This window comes from Echiichthys vipera (assembly GCF_963691815.1).
Source record: "Echiichthys vipera genome assembly, chromosome: 20".
Classification (NCBI taxonomy): Eukaryota; Metazoa; Chordata; class Actinopteri; order Perciformes; family Trachinidae; genus Echiichthys; species Echiichthys vipera.
In genome coordinates this window covers 18428434-18452365 of record NC_139845.1, presented here as the reverse complement: position 1 = coordinate 18452365, position 23932 = coordinate 18428434, and the positions used below count along the sequence as shown (strand labels likewise).

Here is a 23932-nt window from a genome sequence, read left to right as displayed (position 1 = left end):
AAACAATTGAATTTAAAATAATTATTGTTTTTAAATCTGAGTGGTTTAGCTCCTTCATATATTGTTAACATGCTCAATGAATACATACCCTGAGATCATCAAATAAAGGTCTCACTAAACCTAGAATAAAATTTAAATCTGCTGACGGTGCCTTCGGTCATCATGGTTCTACTCTCTGGAACTCTCTACCACAGGAATTAAAGTCGGCTACAACAGCGTTGTCTTTCAAAGGCACACTAAAAACATATTTTTTTCACAAGCTTTTATGTAGGTTTAAAAATGAAGGTTAATGGGTAGGAATCAGTATTGTTTTTATTATATTCTTTTGTATATACTTTATTGTATTGCCTTGTTGTGATACCTGTTTTTATGCTATGCTGTTTATATGCAAATATCTTTTAATTTCTTGTTTTTGTTAAGCATGACCTTTTGTGCTGCATATTGAGTCTACACCTGTCGTATGAAATGTTATATAAATAAACCTGACTTGATAATTCTCATTCATTCACGACATAAGTCGCAGCAAAGCTTCACCCACTGTCAACCCGATGTCTAATGTGCCAAATGAATTAAAAACATTCATTAAATAATGAAAAACAACTGTGTGGCAGATCCGGCTGCATGTGGTTGATGCTGTATACTATCTTTTATATCAAAAGGTATGTGTATGCTGTATAATAGCTGTATCTGTTGAAAAGAGATTGTGAGCACAACCTCATGGTGGAAAGCATATTAAATAAGGATACTTTTTTTTTTTTTAAATGTATGGACTAAAAGCAGTAGTCTGCTGCGCTTTATAACAAGTTTCAACTCATTGTGTAGCTGTCTGAGTTCAGCACGCAACATTTATCAGCTAAAGAGACCAAAGACCGCTAATGAATACTGACACTCAGCAGCTGGTCAGAAACCCCACTCCAACTGAATGCTGTTTCTCTGTAATTGCTGAATTTGTAAATAAGCATGTTTGCCGGCAGGTCTGACATAGCCACTGGTGCACTGACTTTTGGGAGTTGCAGAAACATCTCAGAAACAATGATGGAGACTAAATTCAAATGTAAACACACAGCAGATCAGGAAGCAGCTAATTTATTTTACTACTTTCTGGATACTTTGCAGTGAATGTTCACCCATTGACATTTAATACACATCCAGGCTGGGGGTGGGGTTAATTTAGTTTGATCTAAACCCCCTGGCACCTGTGCCTTACATTACAAACTCACTGCTCATTGGCCAACTCACTTAAACGTCAACCAATAAGGGCCCTGATTACAATCGCACTCTTGAGATTCTAGCCCTTAACGGGGCCACAGAGATTAATAAAGGCAATGCACTGTCTTTTTAAACTAGGCTTTCGTCTGAAATATTATATCATTTAAAAAAAAAAAGGAACATTGAAAATATTCAATTAATAAGCTTTGCGATCAGGATGCCATTCAAGAGAAATTCATTGTACGAGTCAGAGCCCTGGAAGAAGCTCTCCACTATATGAGCCGATGTTCACCGAGCGTTGCGTCTTGAGTATCGACCCCCCCACCCCCACCCCGTGCCCCACCCCGCTCCTTACAGTAGTTCCCAAGTCACGTGATCTATGCAAAATAAAGGGCTCTTGCATTACAATTTCTGATTGGGTAATTCTTTTTCTAACAAAATATGAAAATCTATAGAAAAAAATCTTCATCATTCAATAAAAGGTAGAGATATTAAAAAAAGAAAGCGTCGGCTCTCCGTTGTCTTTCAGTTTGGAGGCTAAATTCCAGCAAGGGGGAAATTGCACTTGAGCAGCTGAATGGGTCTGTGAGGGCATCGCCACGCCAGCAGCAGGGTGGAGGTTCATTTCTTGCGGGCGTGCTTGTATTTGTCCACGTAGGCCTTCACCAGGTTGGCCACCTTACTGGAGTTCACCTCACCACTCTTGCTGTGACACACCTGAGGGGGAAGAAAAAATAAATAAACAAATAATCAAATAGTCACACGCTGCCTCTAAATGGACTCATGTTTACTGTGTTCAAGAGAAGAGTCCCTATGGACCATCCCCTCTTGTGGTATTCACATGAATGTTACCATATTCTAATTCTAGTCGTATAGAGTTTTTCTTCGTAATTTTATGTCTGAGAAAAATGTTGATACTCCAGAAGCCTCATCTACAGTATTTCCTCTGTAATTACGCCTTTGGACTTCCTGCATTACAGTACCCGCTCCCTGGCAGGCTAAACAGTTCAGGACCGTTCCATGACACCAACATTGATGCTAATGTGCTTTTAAGCTCTATGTAATGACTGTGCATAGAAATGAATCACTTTTGTCATCTCTTCATGGTGTTGAAATATACAAAGTTAGTCAACATTTCTTGGAAAGAAGCAAACAATGATGAGAACGAGGAGTCTTCTGGGCATCCATGTTGCCATTGCCTAGTAGCTTTGTTCTCACAACTTAACCACTCGAAAGCCAAGGCTAAAGGTTCATTTATGCTTCCATTTCATGCGTAAATAGACATGTGCGTCGTCACTACAGACCAACATCGTCTTCACTGCCCTCATTCTTTCATGTGTCCTTCACGTTGGTTGAAACATCCTCTAGAGGGGGTCGCTCAGCTTCAGAAGTTACTCCAATAAAGTTTGAGAAAAAAAATGTTTTTGACTAACAAACATGGGGACGATGGAGGAGATAACATTCCTGCGTCTGTTGAGGAGGAGGCCAAATGGCAGGCAGCGTTGTAGACAGCTGTGGTCCGTGAGAACATTAAATACACCCCGGAGTGTGGACGGAGAATTCCAGACATTAGTTTTACAGATGAGAGAATTTGATGACGAACGTAGCTTTTAATGACTTGATTGCTCTTGCTATTCACGGCACTCTTTTTGTTCGGTGCCCGACACGATTTCTGGTGGTACTGCAACGTTTGGTCTGTATAAAGTTTGCATCCGTAAGCAGAAGGCTCTGTCTGTATCCGTATGTGTCTCTAACGTAGAGCATAAATGAGCTGGAAATGTTAGCATACCTTGCTAACTAGCTTACTACCAAGAGGCTGGTAATGGAGTGATACTTAAAGGGTTACAAGGCACATCATTAGCCACATTATTTGTTGGTTAGAGGCTAGATTTAAAGAAAAGGGCTGTTCACTGTGCTGCATCACTTTAACATAGACTGCTCTTTATTAGATTTAGGGCGCACTCACACTGTCCTTCCGCACCGCGACCAGGGCTTTAGGGGTTTTTGAATATTTTCATCCGACCAAATCTGCAGTAAACACTCCACCTCCGCATCACATCAACGCGAACCTTTCACCGCCATTGTTGTTGTTGTTAAATGTCCGCGCATGGTCCGTCCTTCTATTTACATGTCCGAACAGGCGCACATACTGCTACCGCCGTAGGGCTCGTGCTCGTGCTCGTACACGTCCGCACGCTCGTGCTCGTACATGTGCAAACGGCTCTGCTAAAGCCTACCTCTTTCAAGCGGGACGTGGACGGCCCACTGGCCGCAGTTATGCGCGGAACGGGTGCACTCACACTGCTTAAACGCACTAGGCTTTAGCTGAAAAAACGGTTTTGGCCCGGGACAGAAGGACAGTGTGAGTGCGCCCTTATGGATGTCTACACTCCCGCAACACCAGCCAAACTTGTTCCCTGAGGTAGTGTTACATTTGCAAAACACATGGGTTAGCCTTCACAAAAGTGAAATATAAGTACCGACAAGTATGTGAGTTTAGGAGCCAAACGGAATGTTAGAATGCAATTTCTGGCTAAACTGACATTTCTCTCATCACGCTTTTAAAACATAAAAAAAATAATCTCCAAACCACAATTCAATTTAAACATTTTTTCAGCGCCCAAGGGCCACTGGCAGAGCGGCACTTTACACTTTTGACAGCACTTGAATGCACCATGAGTTTACAGGGAACAACCGAATGCATGATGAAGTCCTGTGGAGCTCACATGCTTCACTGTTCATTGTTTGTTTACAGAACTCACAGGAAAGGACAATGTTGCCACAACAGCTACCTCAGGGAAGCGGAGTGATTTTTCAGTTCTGTTGTGTCTTGAAAGGGGCAGCAGCTGGCTCGTGTGGGTAAGCTACGCTGTTGTCTATGTGTTTGTTTTCCTTCACAAGTAGGCACGGGTGGAGAGAAAAATAAATACAAGGGAATCGCAATGCTCATTTTGATTGACTTTCAATTTAGAATCAAAATCACAACTAATAACATGAGTAACTAAGGGGGAGTGGCTTAGCAAATGGCCCATTGATGACAGGAACTCTCAAAGTGAGTGTTTACCTTCTCTACCGCTTTGCGGACAATCTCCTTGTACTCCTCCTTTGTGATTTCCTTCTTTTGGTAATAGGGTTTGATGGCTGTCTTCACTTCATTTACAGCTCTCTCTTGGATCTGTTGTTTCTAAAGCAAAGAGAAGAAATCGGATTGCTGGTTAGAAACTGACAGAAGTGGAGAGAGAAACAAACCACTTCTTTGAAAAGGTGGTTTGTGATGGAGCGACAGGTAGACCGGAGACAGCAGGTTACCTTTTCCTTTTTCGAGCTGTCAGCATGAGCCTTGTGATGCTGGCTGGGCTGAGTTGTAGAGGATGGAAGCACCTGGCTGGGTGCAGAATGGCCATAGGTCATCGCAGCAAAACCAGCTTTGGTTGGGGTGGGAAGAAGACCGGGTTTCCCATAGCCTGCCATAGTATTTGCCATCTAGGACAAACAAGAGAGAGAATAAAGACAATGGGAACGCTGCTTATGAACAGTACTTGTGTATTTAATTTCATATTTTTTAATGCTAATTGATAAAAGTCTACAACATAATCTCTTCACATCCTCAGCACTAGCCGTACTATGTGCTGATAAACCCTACCTGTGTCGTGTAGCCATCGGGCTGAGCTGCTGCTGTCTGGTTGCCTTGATGCATGGGTGGAGGTGGAGGGGGAGGCGGTGGGAGGCCCTGAGCACCAACGGCCGGGACCTGAAGCAGTGGTACGGCAGGGTGGAGGTGCACGGGGACCTGAGGAGGCATGGCGTACGGCGCTGTGGGCTGCAAGCTGACCGGCAGTGCTCCTCGTGGGCCCTGCATGGGGTAGTGATGGTGAAGAGCATTCACCTGAGGAGGAATCACGTTCATCACAGGCACCGGGGCATTACCTGGGACTGCCAGGGCAGGAGGCTCGCTTTTAGGGGGATCTAGAGAACAAGAACATATGAAATTAAGAAGCTTTCAGGAAGAATATGTCATCCTGTGTGAAAGCTAAAACAACCTAATGTTGTAGTTTATTTAAAGTACTGTATAATGAAAATGTGCCAACTATACACAAAAATGGCATCAAATGTTTAAGAATAGAAATTGTTCACAAAATAAACAAGTGTGTTAAATGATTGTAAGACCTAATAAATAAATTCACATTTTCAAAGGAAATTGCTTTTTCCTCTCAATTATAAAGAAGTGCAGGTGCCTGAATACAATTTCTAGTTTTTGTGCCTGTTCACAGTTGAGTCATTGGTGCCAGTTACAGCACTATGATTACCTTCCTCTGCTAGAGAACATTAATGAAACACTGACTTCTGCTTGTATTTCACAGGGAAATCTGGCTGATGAGTTAATTGCTATTTCATCTCCATTTTCTCAAGCTGTAGCAGTGGGTTTTTTCTGAGTGGTGAAAAATAACTGTACAGAGAAGCCTGAACCAAAACTGAGGGTTTTGACCTGCTGCTGCTGCCGCCGCTGCCGGCTGCTCCTCCTCTTGTCGGTTCCAGCCTCCTCCTGGTCCTCCTCTCTCCCTCTTTGAGTAATAATCCTGAACGTCTGCAGGCAGTGTCCTCCTGACAGCCCAGCTGGATGCTGATGACCAGCCTGACCGGTCGAGCATAGACTCTCCTGAGTCTGACTCTTTCCTCCGGCCACCTCCCCGGTTTTCGTTGAAGCGGCTGTATGCGTCATTCCCTGAAATGTTGCCTGTACCTGAGAAGTTATTTCTGGGCTGCCAGCGGTTGTCCTGTTGTTCCTCCTGCTGGTTGAAGAAGCTACGGTTGCTGCCACCCCGCCCGGCACCCCGGCCGCGGCCCCTTGACTCTCCTCTGTTCCCGCCACTGTTGCGGTCTTCCCAGCGCGAAGCACTACTGACACCAAAGTCCCTGTTCCTGCTCTCAGCCTCACGACTCTTTTCCGTAACCCAGTCGGGATTTTCTGACCAGCCCTGGCGTTCAGGGGAACTTTCTGGAGGCACACCATTTTCAAAGCGCCCAGCGCCTCCGTGATGCCTCTGTGCCTCAGCGCCAGACCCACTGCCCTGCCCAGACCTCCAGCCGCCCCTACGCTCCTTTCTCTGGGGAGAATGCTCTCGGGAGGCTGGACGTTCAGGACTTGGTCCTCGCCTGTAGGATCTTGTTCTGGATCGTGATCTAGACCGAGACCGGGACCTTGAGCGACTCCTGGATCGCCTTCTCCTCCTCTCACGACTACGTTCCCTCCTAGAATAGTCTCTCTCACTGTCCCGGTCCTTGTCTCTGTCTCTGCTGCGAGCTCGGGATGAGCGGCTCGAGGGTGGACTGCCATCACGTTCTTTAGACCGGGAGCGCGAGCGCCTAGACGGTTCTCGCTTGGATTCCCTCTTAGGTGACCAGGTAGATGTTGGGGAGTGAAAGCGAGAGCGCCGCTGCTTGCCATTCTTCCTCTCTTGGCTCCTTTCTCTCTCTGGTTGGTCCTTGCAGTCCTTGGTGACTTGGCTTGCGGACGCAGGAGGTTCTGCAGCAGCTGAGGCAGCACTCTCCTTCGGTAGTTCCAAAATGGGACTGTTGCCATGCTCACTCATGGGTGAACTGCAGTCCATGGGGACAACTTTAGTATCATCCTGGGATGGACTGTCGGCCTTGGTTGGACTGTCCTCCTTGGTTGGACTGTCCTCCTTGGTTCCTTTGCCAGAGCTGTCCACTACTGAAGGCTCTTCTGATCCAAATGCTTTCACATCAGCATCATCAGAGGCTTTTGATTCGGGGATAGCTGAATTATCATCTGACTCACCAACAGAGGGGGAAGCTGGTTGTGGAGAATTCTCACATGATTCAGCCATCACTTCCTTTGAAGATTCTTCATTGTTTTCTTCTTCTGACTCCGCACAAATCTTCATGCCCTCATCCTGCTCGTCACAGTGTGGAGACATCAGGTTGTCCAGCAGAGCATTCTCAGAGTCAGAGGGTAATGGTGAAGTCCCTTTCTCAGAGTCCTTTTCTACAGAGGATACGGGGCTTGGTGGCTCTTCCTCCTCCTCCTCTTCCTCCCTCTTGCTCTGGTCTCCCTCAGAGCATGAACCAGGGCTGTTGGGAGCGGAGTCTGAAGGACAATACAGGTCATCGTCCCCCTTATCTGGTTTCAGTTCTTGTTCATTAGATTGTTCCTGCGTCCCGTCACTGTCCTGTACCGCATCGTTGAGCATGGGTTCAGTAGAGTTGAATCGGTCCTGGTCTTCATTGAGGCTCCCCTCAGCATCAGACTGCTGCTGCTGCTGCTCTGAGTTGTTCAAATCCTGTTCCTGATTAGTTTTGTCTTCTTCCTCCTCCTTCTCCATGTCCTCACATCCATCGCCCTCTTCCTCCTCCTCCTCCTCCTCACTTGCTGCCGGGCTAACAATTTTGGGGGCCTTTTTTTTTCTTGTTGGGGCTTTCCGTTTCCTACCGGCTTTTCGGTTTGTTACCTGTTTGCCCTTCCTCTTGGCTGGAGATTGAGAAGCCCTGCCTGGTTTGGCAGACTGGCCAGTAGACGAGTCAGAGTCTGATGAACCGGACTGTGCCGGTGATGGTGGGTCAGATGCAGGAGCCTCTTCTTGGGTTTTACTGTTGCGTCCAGATCGCCTGGCTGGTAGAGACTTGGTCTCTTTGGTGGGGGCTTTGGAGGTTGAAGCTCGGCCGCCTCTCTTCTCTCCTCCTTTGGGACACGTGATGGCGCAGACGACACCCTGAAACACTGGAGAGAAATCACATGAGCAAAACCCAATAGTGTTTAAAGATACAATCGGCTGCCAATCCTTTTAAATGATACAGAATTTAGAAATCTATAAAGTCATTTAGATTGTTTAACTTTCTGTGTTTAATTGTGTGCTACTTGTAAATGGAACAAATGTCACAAATATTCACTCATTTTGAATTTGATGGCTGCAACAAGTTACAAAAAAGTTGATAGACTCAACAAAAGACTGGGAAATTGAGGAATGCTCCAAAATTATTTGATATTATTATTAGATAACGTGGGCTTGAGCTTCTCTATACACTGACCCCTACAGATGTGGCATATTCTTGCCGCCATATATACACAAGAAAGTGTGGATGATTTTTTTTTTGAAAACGAAGATGGCGAAATGTCTGTTTATGAAAATAGCCGACAATGTGTAAACGTAGCCTAAATCGTTGACAAACAACGATTGGGCGAGGTTCACCACTTTGTGAACAACTGCGTGAGCAAATAGTCCAACAGTTTGGTCATGGACGTCATGTCCTCCGGGCCAAAGAGGAAAAGGACCATCCAGATGGCACCAATAATGCTGAAAGGTACATGCAGGTTTTGGAGCAACATATGCTGCCATCCAAGCAATGTCTTTTTCAGGGACGTCCCTCCTTATTTCAGCCAGACAATGGCAAGCCACTTACTGCACGTGTTACAGCAGCATGGCTTCGTAGTAACAGGGTTTGGGTACTAGACTGGCCGGCCTGCAGTGCAGACCTGTCTCCCATTGAAAAATGTGACGCATTATGAAGCACAAAATACGACCTTACACCGTACTGGTGAGCAACTGAAGTTGTACATCAAGCAAGAATAGGAAATAATTCTACATACAAAGCTTCAACAATTAGTGCCCTCAGTTCCCAAACTCTTATTGAGTGTTGTTAAAGGTGATGTAACACAGTGGTAAACATGTCCCTGTCCCAGCTTTTTTGGAACATATTGCAAGCTAAAAGGAGTCAAAATGAGTCAAAAATTTTAAAAGAAAAAAACAAGTTTATCAGTTTGAAATGTTCTATACCTACTCTGTAAGAGATAACTTTTGAACCGAATCAAATTGAACATTAAATGTCTTTGTAGTGTATACAATTGAATATAGTTTGAAAAGGATTTGCAAATCATTGTATTCTGTTTTTATTTACACCCCATACTGTATATCAAGACATTACCCGACTTGCATTTAAAACAGTGAGTCTAACTAATATTCATATCCAAATAATATATTGGTTTACATCCCCTTATTATAAGTAACAATCTCAAAAAAAGGTTCACAACAAAAACCTGCTAGCCAAGACTCACCAAAATGACCAGGGCCAAACGGTGAACTGGAGGTAAAGGGAGATGGGAATGGGCCGTGGTTCCAACCAGTTGGATGGAAATTCTGCCTGGAAAAGCAACAATATACAAAAGAAGAAATTAGCTTAGCTTAAAAGACACCTTGCCATCCATTACAATTCTGTCAATGACAAAGAAAAGCACACAGTGGGGGCATTGTCAGCAACTGAATTGGTGAAACCACATCAGAGCTTCAGGCTGAGAGCCTTGGATTTCATTTTTTTGATGACAGTGCTACTAAATTTTATGACTAGGAGCTCAAGTGTGACTTGAAACAATGCCCCGAAAGAAAGTCCTTCCTCAAAGAACATTTGCCATGCCGTTTTTGGACATTTTCAATGTTGAGGATTTACATTCATGTTTACTAGCTTATTCTAGATCAGTGGAATAGTGTGACACCAAAGCACTACAAGAGGTCACTCCACAGGTTACTGTTAAGTGCAGTTCATATTTCTTATGCAATGCTTTTGGAGCTCCTAACAAAGTTATATCACACACAATTACTGATAAGTGTTTGTTAAGTTTGATAAAAGCGAGGAGCAGTGTTATGTAGTTTTACTATTCAATAGGGCTGTGCACACATTGATTTTAAATTAAAAAAACATGTCCCGGGGCTGGGTATCACTACGGATACATTACAAATCATTTTGTTTTTTGGATTCTATTTGATTCAATATTGATTTGATTAGCAATGTTTCAGTCACAAAACCACTTGTGCTTGGAAGAGATTCTCAGAGAACTAATGCGGTAAACTGTATGAGGAACTCTCTGGCCTCGGGCATAAGAATGGAACCCAAAGCAGTTACTTTAATGTGCTTTTCATTTAACATGAACACACTACAGCAGTCAACACAATAAGATGCAACTCTAAAGTCAGTGAGTATTTATTGACATTTTCATTCAGGTATCCTGAGGTCAGAGGTCAAGGGACCCCTTGGAAAATGACCATTCCAGTTTTTCCCTCGCCAAAATGTAGCCTAACTTTGGAGCGTTGTTTAAACCCCTTTCTGACAATACCAATGATACCAATGGATTCCTTAGAGTGTTATTGTTTTAGTAAAGAAAGATTGCTCTTTCTGTGAATCGATATCTGATCATTCAAACGAAGATTTTTTTTCTTGAATGAACAAACAAACAAGAGAAAGATTTCACTACCTTGAGTTGCCGTTGGCAGGGATGGGAGCGACAGGAGAAAGCCACGGACAGTCTTGTGCCTGGGGTTTGCACTGTTTGAACCCGGTGTCATATGGTATGTCCTCTGACACCCACACAGGCTCTGTACTGCAGGAGGATGAAAACAAGGTAAGAATCATTTAGAAAGTATTTCCAAATGTAATGGCTGAACCACGGACACTCTAGCTGTCAAATGACACACATCTTACATCCCACCTTAACAAGATACTGCAGATTTACCCTGGTTACTTTAATTAACTGGAATTAAACTATGTCTTTGCCTGCATCCACATTAATAATAACTTTTGCTACATTTACAGCCTGGTGACCACACCACTATGGCATTTTAGAACCACTAAATCAGAGACTTTTGAAAACACTGCTGACCCCAATTAAGCTTGGGTTGGGTTTTAGTCTGGACATACAGAAACTATGACGCACACACCGACGTTATCAATCATGACGTGTCCTTTCCTGATTTGTCACATCCCTATGATGTGGCCCTTTTTTCCAGAAGAAAACAAACACAAAAACAAAACTGCTGCCGATTCTGACCTTGTTGTGGATGCTAGCAGCTGTGTAGCACACACATAACGCGCGTACGTGAATGGTCATGTGATATGGGTTTGCAGGCATGTTAATGTAGACAGAGATTATTTCAGAAACGCTTGTGAGTAGGGATGGGAAATGGAGAACCAGTTCCCGTTTGAAATCCGGTTACAAATCGGAATTGTATGCCCCTGAGCTTATCAATTCCTTTATGGATGCCTGCATGCTTTTCAGACAGTTGCGCACTGCAAAACAATGACATCAAACTCATCAGATTCTGCCGGAGCAAGGAGGAGTCACGGCGGAGTGGATGAAACGGTCCAAAGCGTGGCTTCAGACATGCTGAAACATCACTCTACACAACACGGGCTTAAATTCCACGAATGCCATGTATCAATCAAACAATGACCTTTATTTCAGTTCAAGAGACGCTGAGGTTTACCTCATTTACAGCTGCGACGAGCACAAAGGAAACACAATTACAAGGATGACATAATAAAACAAATTAAAAATCCTATAATAAAATAAAAAGAAATACTAAATGAGTATTTGACACACCGAGCAGCATCGTTTCCATTACCCATGGTAAATATCCTATTATAATAGCCATTCATTAGCCTCACGCAGGCAGGCTTTGCACATTTTTTTCTTTGACTAAGAAAACCTGCAGAATTCCCTTCATTTTAAATTTCATTTTAAAATACTGTTTAAGAAAGAAAACACATTAGTGTGGATGTAGACTTTGCCACTGATGGGAAATACAAATATAATTGCTAGGGGGCTGTAAGGAAAGAATAAAATCGGACCATTTGAAGGAATTTGCCTTGTAGTCCAGCAGGGGGCATTCTTAATATGCACTGCGCCCCTTTCTGTAAACTAGGCTACCGTCATTTTCTTTGGTACTGTATTTTCGCGACTATAAGGCGCATATAAACGTCTTTTTTTTCCCTCAAAATGTGCGGCTCGCCCTATAGTGCGGTGCGCCCTATGTGTGTTGTTACTGCGGACGTTGTTGAGACCACCGTGAGAACGTTAAAGGGGGATAGTGGGCGTGGATTGTGTATAAAAGAACAGGTATGTGCTTTATGCAGAACATTGTTGTCTTAACAACCCTGAAAATGGCAAAGAGACACGCCTATGAAGCAGAGTTTAAACTGAAGGCTATCAGCTACGCAGAGGAACATGGAAATCGAGCAGCCGCGAGAGAATTCAAGATTAATGAATCGATGGTTCGCAAGTGGAAGAAGATGGAAAACGAACTCCGACAGGTGAAGAAGACGCTGCTGAGTTTCCGCGGACATAAGGCGAGGTGGCCCGAGTTGGAGGAAAGACTCGAGCGGTGGATCATCGAGCAAAGAACGAGTGGGGCGAGCGTTTCGACGGTCACTGTTCGACTAAAAGCAGTAACGCTAGCGGAAGAAATTAAAATTGAACATTTTCAAGGAGGTCCGTCGTGGTGCTTTCGTTTTATGAAACGGTGCCATTTTTCCATCCGGACCAGGACTACAGTAGCGCAGCAACGTCCGGCGGATTATAATGAAAAGCTGGCGAGCTTCCACTCCTACTGCAGCAAACACATCGCCGACAAAAGCACCCAGCCAAGCCACATCACCAACATGGACGAGGTGCCGCTCACTTTCGACATCCCGTTGAATCACACGGTGGAGAAGAAGGGGACAAGAACGGTATCGATATGCACAACGGGGTATGAAAAAGCTTCGTTTACTGTTGTGCTTGGCTGCCGGCCGTTCAAAGTAAGGCTGCGAGCGGCGTGGGAGCGATGGATGACCGACGGAGACCACAGTTTCACGAAAAGTGGAAGGCAGCGCCGGGCAAGTTACGCCACAATTTGCGGATGGATTGTAGATGCTTGGGCTAACGTGTCTGCTGGCACTGTTGTTAGAGCTTTCGCAAAAGCCGGCATCATTTCCGAAGAGCCGCACGGCACGGAAAGTGACTCTGACAGCGAAGAAGGGGAAACTGGCATGTCTGATTTAGCGCAGCTGTTTAATTCAGAAACAGAGGATGATGACTTTGATGGCTTTGATTAATACTTTGTAATAAATACATGTAATAAATACATGAAATACATACTCAGTTTTGCACCCGCTCTATTTTTAAATACGCAGTAGAGGTATTTAAACATAGTAGAGGATATGTACCGGTATATAAAACCCGCGCCCTATAATCCGGTGCGCCTTATGTGTGTGTTGAATACAGTAATGGCACACATAACTGAGACTGCGCCTTTTAGTACGGTGCGCCTTATGGTCGTGAAAATACGGTAAGTCAAAATGCTGGAAACTAGCAAGCCCTAATGACAAGTAAGACATATAATTGGCACATCAAACCATCTCATTTTAGATTGTTTCGCTGTGTAAACCACACGATAATTCATCGTGATATAAGAATTCATCATAGATGGAAGCGTGACTTACATGTCCTGGGACGATGTCGTTACGCAGGGAGACGGTGACCAAGTACAGCACTCTGTTCCTCTAACCTGGAGAAAATACAATAACACTGATGAGATTACACACTGAATTAATAACATTAACATGACACTGATCATTGAAATGTGAGCATGGGGCAATGAAAGGAAGTAAAGAAAACACCTTTTTTCTGCTCAGTGAGGAGGGGTCTTGATCGTTACCTGGAAAAAAGACATTTACAAACTGTTAGACTTTGCTCACAAAATGCGAACATGTCACGCATATTTCTGGAGGAACAGAGGCGTTAACGTACATTTCCTCACGAGTCCTTTTGTCTTGGCATCTGCCGTCCTCTCCACCTTTTGCCTTCTCAGTCTTCTTGCAGGTTTACTTCTGAAAAGAAAACACCCAGATTGTTCTCATAGCCTCAAAATTAAGGATGGGTCACTTTTCCCTGATTAATAATTGATTATGTCGATGTCATTAAGTATTTCCTCTGATCTCTGTAAAGACCTTAGCTTGAGTGCTGACCTTATGATCCTACATAAAACTGGCTGACACTCACTTGAGACAGACTTTTTGTTCGGGGTTTCTACAACAGCAACTCTCAGCTTCAGGTTGAGTCGCTTTTTTCCTCACAGGAACCTTAAAACAATGACAGAAGTATATTTCATTAAGATGCCAACATTTGCAATATTGTGACTGACACACAGAGAGTCAAGGATTTACAGCTGACCCAGTTCATTTAACCAAACATTGAGTGGTAGCTTTCAACCCATGGATAGACTAAAAACTGATTTTTGCAGGTATGTTTTTAACTGTTCACGGGGCCAATTAGTCCAAATACTGTTTAAACTGTTATGTTTTGATTGGCTTCATGCAAAGACGTTATGTACGGAGAGAGATGACAAATACCAGATTAGGGTGCCTAATAATTTTACCCTGAACAGAATAGGTAATTTCAGATCAACAAAAAAAAGCATCTTTGAATTTACAGTGTTGGTAGAAAGTGCAGGTAGAAAGCAGACTGACCTGCACACAGCTCAGATTCCCGTCCCATCTGTAAATATTAGTGAAAGGTCTTCTGTCCACCGGGCAGGAAGGAGCCATCTGCAACTGTAAAGTCAATTAAACCGTTTAAAAGACAAAACAATTCACGTTGGTCCAAATGCTTTACAGACTTTGACACAAATCATATATTCTGCGGGGGGAAAGTTTTGCCATAAAAAAAAATATATAATGAAATTAGGTTTTTGGCCAATATCAGTAAATGGTATAAACTAAATTGGTCAAATCCATAAACAAATACTTAATAATTTAGGAGAATGAACATAACAGTTCAATTTGTAGTATCAGTCTGTATACACAAGTTCATTTTTCAAAATGGCCCAACACCGGTTCACTTCTGCTGATATCACCATTTCACTACTATATTATCACAAATTTCATGAACTTCTAAAATTTAATGTAGCAGCGTTGAGCATCACCTCTGCCCATGTGAGGAGACATCTGAGGCAGAAGACGTGGCAGCAGCTGTCGGGCATGGCCAGTTCGCCTCCAGCCAGGACACCCAGGCAGATGGGACACCTCTCCACCTCCTCAGCATCTGTCCCATCAGGCGGGCCCTGGCCGCCTAAACATATAAACACGTTTTAAGATTGTTTATGATTCAGATCTGAAATGTTCTACTCAGTGTGAACTGAAAACAGCTGCACTAATATAAAGTTTTTTCAATGTGGGGATGTGTTGATATACTACAACTGATGAGTCATACTGTTGATGCAACGTATAACTGAACATTTGACCTATAAAATCATAATATAGTCTTACCGCTTCCAGCTCCTGTCATGTCCGCCCCGGGCTGTCCTGATCACCTCTACACAACACAGAGAAGGAGAAAAAATGAAGATGGGGTCATCGCTGCAGAAAACAGGAGTACAGCTGATTACCCACACAATGCTATGCACTGCATGAAGTTGGGACGTCGTGTAAAACAGAATACAATGATTTGCGAATCCATTTCAAACCATATTCAATGTAATACACTACATAGACAAGATGAACTGAACTGATAAACGTCGTCGTTTTTTTGCAAATACCCACTCGTTTTAAATTTGATGCCTGAAACACATTCCAAAAAAGCTGGAACAGTGGCATGTATACCGCCTTTCCTTTTAACAACACTCAATAAGAATTTGGGAACTGAGGACACTAGGCGCGTTACCATTGAGCTAATATGTGGCCGCTGTGAGAGTTTCAGGGCACGCCCTCCCTAAAGTCCTTACGAGATGTACGAGACTCTGGAGGTGACGTATCACTCTGAATGAGTTTCGACCGTCGCAGAACCGCGCTGCAGCACTTCTTTATCGAAGTGAGTAATACAGAATAGTTGCAGTTGTAATGATCTGGTTGACAGTTTTTACGGGCACTTCATGATCCAACCATTATTAAAATGCCGCAAGAAAGACATGGAAAAGAAAGAGAGATTTGTTCATAATTTTTGACATTGGTTCGCTTGATTTACAATGTCAACTCATGTACATGTAGCATGAAGGAAAACACTCCACCTTAAAGTAGTTCTCCAACAGTAGTTGTCAAAACGTGTGTTAGTGAGAGACAGGCTGTCACCGGTGCAGAGGACATTATTTGGCGTATATCTATTCAGGAATAGCTCAGTACGGTGAGTGAAAATGGCAGACAGACAGACAGACAGGGATGCAGGTCGGAATCCAACCTGGGCCACTGCGTCACTTTTTTTAACCAGCGCATGCAAAGATGCACATGCACAGGTCCTTTTCTTGTTCCTGTGATAAAAAAATAGCACTACTCCAAAAGTTACTGTTAAAAAACAACAAAAGCACAGTCAAACGGCCGCTAGGGGTGGCTCCCATTCAAATCACACTGCGCCACACATTTTCAATGGAAGACAGGTCTGGACCGCAGGCAGGCCAGTCTAGTACCCGCACTCTGTTACTACGAAGCCGCGCTGCTGTAACACGTGCAGAATGAGGCTCGGCATTGTCTTGCTGAAATAAGCAGGGACGTCCCCTGTGTCAACTGACAATGGCGGCTGAGGGATCGAAGGTCATAGGCATTCAATGTGCAGAGATTTCTCCAGATTCTCTGAATCTTTTGATGATATGGAAAGGTGTTTTTGAGCATTCCTCAACATTCCCAGTCCTTTGTTGACTGTCACAGCTTTTTTGGAATGTGTTGCATGCATCAAATACAAAATGAGTGGATATTTCACCTGTCCAGGGTGAACCCCGCCTCACGTCAGCCGGGATCGGCTCCAGTCCCCCCTCCTAATCGGTTTATTTTCATGTTCTAAAACTGCTTTGAGTGGAAAAATGCCAAGGGGCTGATACATAAAACTAAAGAGTTGAAACCAGGATTGACAGCTATTATCGACTCACGATTTGACAGGTGTATGGATGGTACTTCGATGACACTGCCCCACTGCTCAATCACTACAGCGCAGACTCTAGACGCCTAGAAATTTCTTTGGCTATATGCCAGGCAAGCAAATCACACTGAACTGAATAGGCGCCATTTTGGGATCCTGTATCCACTCCATGATAATCTATACTGTTTATCTAACCCTACGGGAGGAACCTTTGAGAAGACCTGGCCTACTATGAACAAAATGCTGCCCCATTGGTGTCCTGATGTCCTTGCTCTTTTTGATGCTCTCCTCACCATCCCTGCAACTACAGCTGACTCTGAAAGAGGGTTCAGTGTTATGAAGCAGGTAAAGAGTGACTGGCGTTCACGCCTAAATGGTGAGACCCTCTCTGACTTCCTTAAAACCCAGTTGTGCTCACCTGACATCAAAGACTTTGATCCAACCAAAGCCAGTGACATCTGGCATGCTGACAGTTTGCACTCACGCAGGCCTGACTTTGTGCACTTACGCAGGCCTGACTTTGTGCACTCACGCAGGCCTGACTTTGTGCACTCACGCAGGCCTGACTTTGTGCGCAAACATGGAACAAAAGGGTGGCTCAGATTCTGATGGCACCTCTGAGGGAGAAGAAGAGCTCTGCAGACGTGATTCAAATGAATGATAGATAGATAGATAGATAGATAGATAGATAGATAGATAGATAGATAGATAGATAGATAGATAGATAGATAGATAGATAGATCCCAAGCTTGAAATTAAATGTTTGTGCTTTCTTTGTATATTTTGTTGTGTGTATTGTACTTGATGTTTTTTTTCCTGCCAACACTGTTAATAAAATGATCAAATGCATTCAGTGACACTCATAATTTCTCCTATTTTCACCAGAAAAAAATTGCCTACTGGAAATTCTGATTCTCATTGGCTGGTGATCGAAAAAGTTAATTTAGAAACCTGGTTACGAGATATGTGATCAAGTCTTAGTACTACTTTCAAATGCGTTTTTCAGACTCTAATGTCCAGAATCTAGCCTTAATGATGTGTACTTCCCTGCAAAGACATGGCGAACGAACCTTAGAAGACCATTACACTTCTCTTAGCTGGATGACAGTGAAGAGGAAGCCTGAGATTTAAATCTGAGGACGTTACCTGATCCGGAACCAGTCCTGGCTATTATCTTAATCTTAATCTTGTCTAAAGTGAAACCTATTCAACAGGCTGAGACCAGCAGAGCCCTGTGATGCGGGGAAAACCCCGAGGTTTCACTTCCAAACACTTAATTTACAGTTAATTAAAAAAAACAAGTCAACGCAGGCCATTTGTCAAGACTGACATTTGACCGGACAGCTAACTTGTAAGCCTGAAAGCCTCAACCAAGAGTGAGCCTAACGTCAGACTTAATCCTGATATTAACTTACATCAAACTAGATGACTGATGTGACCAAACATCAGTTGAGTTGGCCGGTATATGCGTGTGAAAGCTTCCTGTGCCAGCACGGCCTGGCTCTTAGAGACACAACATTAGCAGCAACTTGATGAACCAGAGCCAACACGACGATGACAACATGACTGTTGTCGATTAGCTACACGGCTACAGCTTAGCTAAAAACACAGCTACCTAAAGGCTAACGGGCTGATGTTAGCAGGGCAGCAAACGTGGCCAAATAGTGTCTAATATTAACCACGAATATTGCACTGAAGGTCACAAGTTAGCTAGCTAGCTGCGAATGTAGCCGAAAGCTATCAAGCTGCTGAACAACAGCAGCTGCCTACGTCGCTTTTAGCATGCTAGCAGTTAGCTTCTGTTAGCTCCAGTTAGCTAGCGACAAGTGTCTTTACTTACCTTTAAGTGCTGTTGCAGCTGGTTTGCACCTAGTAAACTGTTTTTAGCGTCCAAACTCCTGCTATGAAATGCCGACGAATCGCACTATCCAGGAATTGTTTGGGACAAAAAATGGAGCGTAGCTTTCTGAAAGTCTCAGCCACATGTCTCGCGGTCCGGCTGTGAGTTTGGTGCAGCCAGCGCCCCCTAGCGGAAGCGCCGAGCATTACAGAGCGGAGGGGATTTATCCTCTGGGGGTATTTACAGTACGAAGTATGGGCCTTACCAAAGATGTAAACATAAACATTCTAAGTGTGTCCTAGTTTATTTCCTGTTGCGGTGTATGTGAATGACATCGACTGACAGGAAGTTAACAAGGAACAAGGCTGTTGCCTAGCAATGGAATTCTGCTGAAAAGGTCTATTACAGCAACAGGTGGGATAGAAGGCACACTCTCTATTTAACTTGCACTTCTTTTAAAATTATGCGGACATTATCCCCTATTTATTTGGTTAAATCATCGTGTATATGTATAAACCATTTATTATGTATTTTGCATCTGTTATTGATGCTTTCGATCCTCTTTTGCTGCTGTAACACTGAAAATGTCCCCACTGCGGGGCTGATAAAGGATTATCTGATCGTATCTTATTTCAGAGAGAGATTTATTCTAACCCTCATCCTCACATCATATTTAATAAACAAGGACTACTAATGAAGTAAATACTACAACTATCCCAGCGAAAATGATGGCTGTGATATTTTGATCTTCTGGTGTCATCTGAAGAAAAACACATTATTATTAGTATCACTTTAGAAAGTTACAGTTCGTATACATATTGTGAAAATGAAAATAGACAGAGCACATGAGGTTATCTGTCTACCTCGAAATACCTGACCCCTACACCCCTGATGTGTGTGACCCATTTCAAACATTAGAAATTCATAGCAATGCAATTCATGCAATTGGTTGCTTTTTGACAGTACAATTGTATTTGCAAAAACAACACTAATTAAAATAGAAAACAATAAGTCATGAAAAACTGTAATGATAGAATAAAGCCCCTGTTAGACCTGACAAAGAGTATACCTCAGGGGTCTGCAGGTACCTCAGTCGGTAGGATGAGGGTTTCAAAGTGAATATATATAATGTCTACATTTATATGTCTTCTTATGTCTTTATACTCTCATGTAATCCCAGATAGAATTTAGCACACCCGACGTATCAAGTTCATATCAACATATAAAGTAAACATTGGGCATCGGTGAGTATAGTAGGGATAAAAAAAAATCCCAGCTCTCATCGAAGACACTGCCTAGTCTAGTCAGTCACATGGAGATCCCCCACAAGACACCAGAAGATCTTACCTGAGGAAGAACATCTTTATTGAAAAACCAAACCTGCATTAAAAGGCCTTTTTTTGGTGGAAGACATCCTGTGACATGTCACAGTAGGAAAAGAGCAAGTGTAAAATAATGAAATAATAATGGAGGAATTCCATTAAGCTGCTTCAGTTTCAGAGTCCTAGTATCGTGCATGCTGGCTCACTGTCATTGTCACACTTGGATAGAACAGAGCCATGGTTATTATTATTACACCTGTGCTTTTCCTACTATGACAAGTCAAAATTTCTGCTTTTCAAAAGGCCTATTAGGAGCTGTTTTAATGACATATTTCTACTTTGAACAGGAAATCATATCAGGGGACGTTCACTGCTTTCCAGTGGTCACATTGAGAAACTACAACAAGACAATACCGTATGACAGTAAGCGAGATACTGCATCAAAGCAGGACGTATCAAGTCAGACCTGATACCCGTATAACTACACTGGTAAATACTTCAATACAAGGCTTTGTGTGGGATGGGAAAACTGGTTGGGAGAAGTTGTGCAAAGTAATAGGTTACTTTCTTTTACTTACCTTAAAAAAAGGTCATCACACCACAAAATTGATGCAACTACTACTACTACTTGAAACGACTCTACTCCTCTAGACCTGCTCTGTGTTGGTTTTCATTAGTAATACCTGGAACTGTTTTTGGCTCCACCTCGGTTGAGGTTCCAACAAGCCGAGCCAATATGAGGAGATTAAGTTAAAATACTGCCGATCGGAGCGGTGGAGGAGAGGTTAGAGTAATCGCCCAAAGAGGCTGAAGGTCCTCGGGGCGGCGGCCGCAGGTTGGACTCTGACTTGCGGCCCTTTGCTGCATGTCCCCCCCTCCCCCTCACCCCATTTCCTGTCTGTCCTATCTAATAAAGGTTCGGAAAACTGCCAAAAAATCTAAAAAAAAATACTGCAGACCACTGATTGGTCAAAGAGAATAAACACTACCCAGACATGGGACATCCTGCTCAAACCTGGCATTTTTAAATAGCTAAGCTACCGTCAATAGAGACCGCAATTCTTTATTCACTGGTCCAGATTCTAGATAAACCGTTCACCACATACACACCGTAAAACTGACAACAAGCAGACATGGTTGAAGATGAAAGCATCCAGAGAGTGCCGCGTCAAAGATAATGAGTTTCAAGTTTTTGCTAAGGCGATGAGCTGAGAATCACGCCTACGCTGAAGGGGTTCTATCTAGAGTGGAACACGAGAAAAAAGCATCTGGTACCAAAAGTGGGTTACGGTCGAGCCAAACCATGCAGTGCAAATGATGCACTGAACCTAGCCAGCCTAGCCTACTGCATGGACTACATATGAAAATACAACAAGTCTGACTTTTAAAGCAAGGATTTTAAGCAGCCACAACCCGTGTCTTATATTTAAGGTTGTTTAAATGAGCAGAGCTAGCTACCATGAATGAAAAGAGACCACCACGTATTTGACCCAAACTTCAGCAGCAATTAGACCCACCCAAGATTCACAGAAAGTTCTCAGAAATGTTGGATTAAACACAAAGTATGTATCTGGGAGCTGTGGGAAGTGGAGCGCTCAGCAAAGCCATTAACTATTCAATTATGTTGAAAGAGAAAAAGCCAAAGTGAAAGTGTCCAGTGGTGAAGCAGAACAAAAGGATGAGCTTGCCAGCAAATGGAGCTTGTTAGGTTGTTTTAGACAAGAGGGTCGTTTGAAGTCCCAATTACCAGCCATGACAACTGAGTGCTGAATATTAAAAACACTGGCATCGGTTCAGACGTCTCTTATTTAGCACACAACACAGGAAGCTGTGATGAATCCAGGAAACCAGAAATACTCTGTCAGGCACTCAAGTAGGCTTGGCTACAGATATGTTCAAGTGCTCATTGGATTTGTTTTTAAATGTCTCTGTAAAAGTGGGTATTTGTAGAACAACGTTTTTATAAAATTCAGCTATTGGGTTCAGGTCGGTTTGGTCAGGTTAACCCTAGAACTACGAGTGTTTCACTTGGAGCGGAGAGAAGTTGGATGTTTCAACCATTTATTTAATACTTTTAGCTAACTTTTCCAACCATTTATCTATTTCTTTGAACTATTTCAATTGTTTAAGCTAACTATTACAACTGTTAGCCTGCAAATGTTCTCATTTGTCCAGGTCATTGTTATCCCCAAAGCAATTTCAGTCAAAAGCAACTGGACTTGGTTATTTGCCTAGGAAGACGTTTCACCTCTCATCCAAGAGGCTTCATCAGTTCATGTACACATCTGGACCAGGCTGGGACTGGTCCAACTAACTGGTGTGGAGATCCAGGTATTTAACCTCTCACAAGGCCGATGATGTCACTGGAACCCTTTGTGCTCCAAGTGCCGTCATCAGAGTGACAGTCGTTGGTGGGCAGTTGATTTCGACTTTGTTAGTGCTCTATTGAGTCTTAACGGCAGTTGTTGGAGTCACATGAGGCCATTTGTGAACAGTTGTCCTTTGAAGTTAGATTGTTGAATCTCCTGGGAAGGGATGAAAGGGCAGCATTGTAAATTGGAGATGTCTCAGACCTCCTCCTCTGTTTAGTGATGGTTACTCTACTTAAACATAGATGGCTTCTCCTCTTTCAAACCATCTATCCTCTCTGTCCAAGATTTGGACATTGTTGTCATCAAAGGAGTGGGCTTCCTCCTTGAGATGTAAGTGGACAGCGGCGTCCAGGCCTGAGGACTTAGCTCTCCTGTGTTTGGCCATACGTTTATGTAGTGGTTGTTTACTTTCTCCAATGTAGAGATCTTTGCAGTCCTCGTTGCATTGGACAGCATGAACCAGGTTGCTTGAGTGTGTAGTATTCTGTACTTGGGATGTATTAGTCTCTGTCGGAGTGTGATACCGGGTTTGAAATACACAGGGATGCAGTGTTTGTTGAAGATCCTCCTGAGTTTCTCTGATACCCCAGCCACATACGCAATGACTATTTTGTTTCTCTTGTTTTTGGTTTTCTTTCTGGAAGCAGCTGTCGTTTTCACAAAGGTCCAGCTGGGGTAGCCACAAGTTGTGAGGGCGCCTCTCAGGTGCTTGTGTTCTTCCCCTTGGACCTGTGAGCTGGTGGGTACGTTATCAGCTCTGTGTTGCAGTGTTCTGATAACTCCAAGCTTGTGTTCCAGGGAGTGGTGGGAGTCAAACAGTAGATATTGATCTGTGTGAGTGGGTTTTCTGTACACCCTATGTGGAGGCTCCTGTCATTCTCCATATGGACGTCACAGTCTAAGAAAGGCAAACTATTGTCCTTGACTTCTTCTCTGGTGAACTTGATGTTTCTGTCCACAGAGTTTATATGTTCGGTAAAAGTTTGCCCCTCTTTGGATTTGATTTCAACCCATGTGTCGTCCACATATCTGAACCAATGGCTCTGTGTTATTCCCTTGAAGGAGTTCAAAGCCAACTTCCCAACGACTGTTACTAGAGGTTAAATACCAGGATCTCCACACCAGTTAGTTGGACCAGTCCCAGCCTGGTCAGATGCGTACATGAACTGATGAAGCCTCTTGGATGAGAGGTGAAACCTCTTCCTAGACAAATAACCAAGTCCAGTTGCTTTTGACGGAAATTGCTGTGGGGATATTACAGCTGTTGATCCATTTCTTTTTTTACTATTTCAAATGTTTAAGCTATTCCACTTTTTCAACTAATTATCCATAGGCCTACTTTAAGCTAACTATTCCAACCATTTATTCAGAACTTAACCATTTTATTCTACCCATAAGACCTCTTTAAGTTAACCATTTCAACTGTTTATCCATTACTTTAAGCAAACCTTTTCAACCATTCACCCATGACCCTGCTTTAAGCCAACTGTTCCAACTATATCTATTACTTTTAACTATTCCA

At 43.3% G+C, this 23932-nt stretch overlaps 1 protein-coding gene across 1 annotated transcript; it reads right to left on the bottom strand.

The window, feature by feature from the left end:
• Positions 1–1561: 1561 nt before the first annotated feature.
• On the bottom strand, positions 1562–18864 carry scaf11 (SR-related CTD-associated factor 11). Its single transcript, XM_083934912.1, has 15 exons — positions 18717–18864; positions 15301–15346; positions 14958–15103; positions 14503–14586; positions 14036–14115; positions 13784–13863; positions 13654–13691; positions 13477–13541; positions 10472–10597; positions 9281–9366; positions 5696–7948; positions 4853–5175; positions 4519–4692; positions 4274–4393; positions 1562–1926 (listed from the first exon to the last, which is right to left on the bottom strand). The coding sequence occupies exons 2-15, from the start codon at positions 15317–15319 to the stop codon at positions 1831–1833; spliced, it is 3690 nt and encodes a 1229-aa protein (XP_083791038.1). The 5' UTR covers positions 15320–15346; positions 18717–18864; the 3' UTR covers positions 1562–1830.
• Positions 18865–23932: the final 5068 nt, after the last annotated feature.